This window comes from Dendrobates tinctorius, unplaced genomic scaffold, assembly GCF_039654945.1.
Source record: "Dendrobates tinctorius isolate UK_male_01 unplaced genomic scaffold, ASM3965494v1 ptg000086l, whole genome shotgun sequence".
Taxonomy (NCBI): Eukaryota; Metazoa; Chordata; class Amphibia; order Anura; family Dendrobatidae; genus Dendrobates; species Dendrobates tinctorius.
Window position 1 is genome coordinate 21,948,381 of NW_027361754.1, and position 6,000 is coordinate 21,954,380.

The window sequence follows — 6,000 nt, forward strand, 5'->3', positions numbered from 1 at the left end:
GTCTGTTACTGGACACATACAGTATATTTACGTGGTAGCTGTAAACACAAATATTTCAACATGATTTAATAACTAATACCGTCTTTTTTTTCTTGTAGCTGGGACTTCAGATCAGCATCTGCTTCACCAAAACCGACCTTACCTTGGTGTGAGGGTCAAGGAACCCGTCAAAGAACTTCTGAAAAGAAAGAGGGGGAAATTAGCAGGAACCAACTCCATAACGCCCACGGTAAGGTGACTCAATATAGCAATGTAACACTTTATCCATTCGCCATTTTGACTCTTATATGCTAAAGCTACAACTTGGATGCTTTGTTTCTAGGTGCCCGCGTCTTACCAGACTGTTCCCACCTACACATCAGTAGGTAATCATTCATAGTATTGGATACATTTTACTACTATAATCATTTATCCCAAATTTCAGCCTTTCATAACTATGCCATTATGGTTTATTACTAGTCTCGAACACAACTGAACTTCCGTACGTTGATTTGGATAACACAACCTCACTACTACCTATCCAAGATGAAGGCACGTTCTACACCGGATGGATTTCTCAGCCATCCTCTTTTCAGCCTATAACCCAATGGACGGCGTGCCCGGAGTATATCTCACATGAGACGATCAGCTGCCCTTACACAGGGGATATGTATGTCCAGCCGATGTGTCAGGGCTACACTGTGGTCGGTCCACCTTCAGTCTTGACATACACCTCACAACCTCTACTAACTAATTTCACAGTAAGTCAAACGTTTTTTAAATTATATTATTTCCTCTATTTCACACTGCAAAAATGGGATTTAAAGGGCATTATTCCTATCTTTATAAATAGGTATGGTCAGATAGGGCTTTTAAACACAATCACTTTCCTTCTTAAAATTTTCAGCTGATTTTAAGTTATTACCACTTTTCTTTTGTTTCCAGCTCGTTGCCTTGGAGACTGACAACCACGGCTAGATAGCAGAACATGCGCAGTGCTTACAAGCTCTTTTCTATTGAGCTTGTAAGCAGTATTTGAAGCCAGCCAGATTTAGTAGTCATGGGCAGCTTCAGCTCAGTTACTGCAGTACGTATAAGCTAGACAGCAGGGGTGGTCGATCTCCAAGGCAACTAACTGTAAACAAAAGAATGGTATTATTATCTCAAGAATGGCTGCAAATTTTAATAAGCAGTAAATTGCAAAAGGGTTTGTTTTTACAAACCCTATCTGACAGTAAAAAATAACTAGCAATAAAAAAAATAAAAAATATAGATACATTAGGATATTTAAAATATTTGGAATTTTATGATTATAGAGACAAACATTTAATATGTTTTATACATATTTATTTGCAAAGGATTGGAAAAGAGACTTGATTTAAATGTTTGGCTTTTCTAGTATTTAAAAAAAAAATGAAGGCATTTTTTCCACTTTTATAGTGCCCCTGACTTACCCGCAATTATAGGAATAAAAAAAGTTCTGCAGTTTTGTAATTAGCTACTATTAGGTGTACCAAGATGGCTGACCCAGGAACCTTCAATAGTAACCAATAACTGGCCTCAGCAGTCACATGGCATACATACTAGCAGTGATTGGCTGCAGAAGTCATGTGAAGGCTGGAGGTGACATCATTGGTGTGTGACACTCTTTTTTTGCATTGTCTGTTCAATGAGCATGAACTTATAACAAACTTCTTCCAAACAGACGAGGAATCCAGCTCCATGTGTCGCAACCCAGTTAGAACATGCAGAGCAGCAGGCACCATGGAGTTACTTTCCATGGCCGCAGACCATTCCGAGCCTTCCCGCTGCCGCAGCACATTCGATATCGTACCAAGCCACCCCAACCACAATCCAAAGCCAACACTGTGTCACCATACCGGCTCCCGTTCAGGATCCTGCGTCGGAGGAACTTGACGAGTCAAGACGAGACATCAACACTCTGCCAATGGAAAAACTCCTGCAGGGAGCGGAAGAAAATGATTCGTATGTTTTGCACCACACTCTGTCTATCGAGGACCTATAAACCATGAGATTCTTCTATTAGCTGATATTTAGGAATCAATGATGAGAATTCTAAATTCTACAATTAAGGAGCTGTTCCTGCCACAGACATTTATTACCTCTCTACCAGATGGGTGATAAGATCGGTGGGTCTGACCCCAGGGACCTCCATCTATCACTAGAGAAGTCAGTAAAAAAGTATTCAGCACATCTAAAGATTCATTTTAATAACTTTTCATGATGTTTTATTTAATTTTCATGCCACGTTCTATATTAAAATAATTCTTGAAATTTTGTAGTTTTCACTCTGAGTCTCAAATTAGATTAGATTCAGTCATCTTTTTATCATCACAAACAAATTATAATGACTGATCATAACATCTATATATAGATAACACAGGATCCATTCACAATAGGTGATGTCACAGCTCACCTCCTCTTCCTCCTCCTCCTGTAGAATGACGGATAGCACCTCTATATACAAGAGAAAACACAGGATCCACCATTCACAATAGGTGATGCCACAGCTCACCTCCTCCTGTACAATGACTGATAACACCTCTATATACAGTAGATAACATCATTCACAATAGGTGATGTCGCAGCTCACCTCCTCCTTCTTTACAATGACCGATAACATCTATATATACAGTAGATAACACAGAATGTATGATTCACAATAGATGATGTCACAGCTCATCTCCTCCTCCTATACAATGACTGATAACACCTCTATATACAGTATATCACATAGGTTCCGCCATTCACAAAAGGTAATATCACAGCGCACCTCCTCCTCCTGTACAGTGACTGAAAACACCTCTATATAGAGTAGATCACATAGGTTCCACCATTCACAATAGGTGATGTCACAGCTCACCTCCTGCTCCTCATGTACAATGACTGATAACACATCTATATACAGTAGATAACACAGGATCCACCATTCACAAACAATGACTGATAACAACTCTATATACAGTAGATAACATAGGATCCATCATTCACAATAGTTGATATCACAGCTCACCTCCTCCACTTGTTGTTCAATGACTGATAACACCACTATATACAGTAGATAACACAGGATCCACCATTCACAATAGGTGATGTCACAGCTCACCTTTTCCCCTCCCTGCACGGTTAGCTCTGCACAGGTAACATAGCATGGCTAGAAAACTCTCATTCTCAGTAGTACCATCTCTCTTGTTGCCGTTTATCATTACTGTATATCTTCTGTTTTGTTAAACACAAGAGAAATATGTCCAATTTCAGTAAGGAAACTATTTATTCGCATTTATACCATTGTAAGAAAACAATGAGGAAAACTAAAATGTTTGGAATATTTTTGATTAAAAAACGTCTGCTGATTTACTGGGCCAATATATATTTCATTCACTAAAGTGAATTTTAGTTTTATATGTTTCTCCATTTGCGGCTGTGATATGGCAATAAAGTGCAAAGGCAGAAAGAAACATAAAGTGCAAAAAAAAATGCAAAATTAAAGGGGCAACAAGCCCAGCATAAAAATAACAACAGCCTAACTAGTAGAAGAGCGGCTGGAATAGACCTTTACTCTCTTACAAGCAAAAAACTGTCATTCGCAATGATAAAGTCAGCATGAGTAATATGGACAAGTCCTTTAAATACAGGGTGGGCCATTTATATGGATACACCTAAATAAAATGTGAATGGTTTTGGATATCAACTTCCTGTTTGTGGCACATTAGTATATGGGGGGGAAACTTTTCAAGATGGGTGGTAACCATGGCGGCCATTTTGAAGTTGGCCATTTTGGATCCAACTTTTTTTCCCATGGGAAGAGGGTTATGTGACACATCAAACAAGAAAAACAATGGTGTGCTTAGTTTTAACGTAACTTTATTCTTTCATGAGTTATTTACAAGTTTATGACCACTTCTAAAATGTGTTCAAAGTGCTGCCCATTGTGTTGAATTGTCAATGCAACCCTCTTCTTCCACTCTTGACACACTGATGGCAACACCGCAGGAGAAATGCTAGTCTAAGGGGGTCAGATTCCTTGTAGGAATGCTCGACCCTGACACCCATAATTTGGTGGTGCACCATCTTGCTGGAAAAACTCAGGGAACGTGCCATCTTCAGTGCATAAAGAGGGCAACACATTATCATGTAGCAAGTTCAGATATCCAGTGGCATTGAGGTTTCCATTGATGACGAATGGCCCCACTATCTTTGAAGCCCATATACCACATCACACCATCAATTATGGGTGTCAGGTCCAAGCATTCCTACATGAACAGTTTCCTGGAAAGTGGATTGGTCATTGTGGGCCAGTTGAATGGCCACCAAGGTCTCCTGATCTGACCCCCTTAAGGCCCCGTCACACACAGCAATCTCGCTAGGGAGATCACAGATTTTGTGACGCCACAGTGATCTCACCAGCGAGATTGCTGTGTGTGACGGGGATCAGTGTCCGGCCCCCCTGCCGGGTATCGCTGATCGTGCACTATCATGCACGGCCGTTTTTTGATCGTTGCTCTCCCGCTGGCCAGCACGCATCGCTGCGTGTGGCATTGGGAGCCAACGATCAGCGAGGCTCCCAGCACTCTAAGCAGGTGCTGGGAGCTGGTTTCAAAGGTAAATATCGGGTTACTTATAGTTACCCGATGTGTACCTTAGAAACCTGCGTGCTCGCAGCTCCCGGCGCCAGCGAGCAGGTTTCTAAGGTACACATCGGGTAACTAAGTGACGCGTGCAGCTTAGTAACCCGATGAGTACCTTAGAAACCAGCGTCCTCGCTGGTGCAGATCTCTGGTGAAGCTGCCTGTTTGGCAGCTCACCAGCGATCATGTAGTGATGCACCAGCGATCCTGACAAGGTGGTATTGTTGTTGGGATCGCTGGTGCATCGTTTAGTGTAACGGGGCCTTTAGACTTTTATCTTTGGGGTCATCTGAAAGCAATTGTCTATGCTGTGAAGATACGAGATGTGCAGCATCTGAAACAGTGGATACTGGAAGCCTGTGCTAGCATTTCTTCTGTGGTGTTGCTATCACCAACCATTCCCATTTTATTTAGGTGTATCCATATACATGGCCCACCCTGTATTTCAATATCTTTCTTGGTACATCGTCGTATTCTGGAATTCCTATTCTAATGCTTGAATCACTGTCACCATTTCTACATTCATAGCAGACATATACAATTTTATTACAATATATCAAAGTAAAAAAAGGTACCTCAAAAAGGAGAGATGCAGAACAAGAGCTAGAAAAATCCATATGTTCACAAAACGTGGAATTGATAATATCAATAGACAAATATCACCCCATTATACAGTAACTATCCTAGATATGTATTTGGTAATGGGCATATAGCCCTTATTAAATGTATAATTACCAAGATGTGGATCCAAAAGAGAATAGAGTCATTCTGTCCTGTGTCCCTCACCCCGACGTGCATTTCGAGCCACTTACCCTGAGGAAGATATGCCCATAACCAAATGCATATCTAGCACAGCTACTGTATAATGGGGTGATATTTGTCTATTGATAGTATCAGTTCTACCTTTTGTGGATATATGGATTTTTCTAGCTTTTGTACTGTGTCCCTCCTTTTTAAGGTACCTTATTTTATCTTCTTTTAATATATTCTAATAAAATTGTATATTTTATTATAATTTGTGTGGTAGTCACTATGCATTTCCAAACAGTGGATCTTTGGTTGTGATAACTGATTTATTTTAATTATAAGGGTGACCCTTAGGGTCTGTGCACACGTTGTGGATTCTACTGCGGATCCGCAGCGGTTTTGTCCCTGTATAGTATCATGTAATTCAATGGAAAATGAAAACTGCTGTGCACATGCTGCAGATTTTTCTGCGTGGATTTGAGTTTTAAATCCACAGCATGTCACTTCTTTGTGCGGATTCCTCAGCGGTTTGGCACCTGCTCCATGATCAAGTGTCAAACCGCAGGGGCAAACCGCAGATCTTTTAACCTGCTGATTTACCTGCGGATTTTGGCAAATCCGCGCG

At 40.7% G+C, this 6,000-nt stretch overlaps 1 protein-coding gene across 1 annotated transcript in view; it reads left to right on the top strand.

The window, feature by feature from the left end:
• POU2AF1 (POU class 2 homeobox associating factor 1) overlaps nucleotides 1-3,357 on the top strand; it is a 91,859-nt gene extending 88,502 nt beyond the window's left edge. Inside the window, exons 2-5 of the mRNA XM_073585166.1 lie at nucleotides 99-229; nucleotides 323-365; nucleotides 460-740; nucleotides 1,685-3,357. Coding sequence (XP_073441267.1) covers nucleotides 99-229; nucleotides 323-365; nucleotides 460-740; nucleotides 1,685-2,005 — 776 coding nt within the window. The 3' untranslated portion in view covers nucleotides 2,006-3,357. The remainder of the gene's footprint in view (nucleotides 1-98; nucleotides 230-322; nucleotides 366-459; nucleotides 741-1,684) is intronic.
• Nucleotides 3,358-6,000: the final 2,643 nt, after the last annotated feature.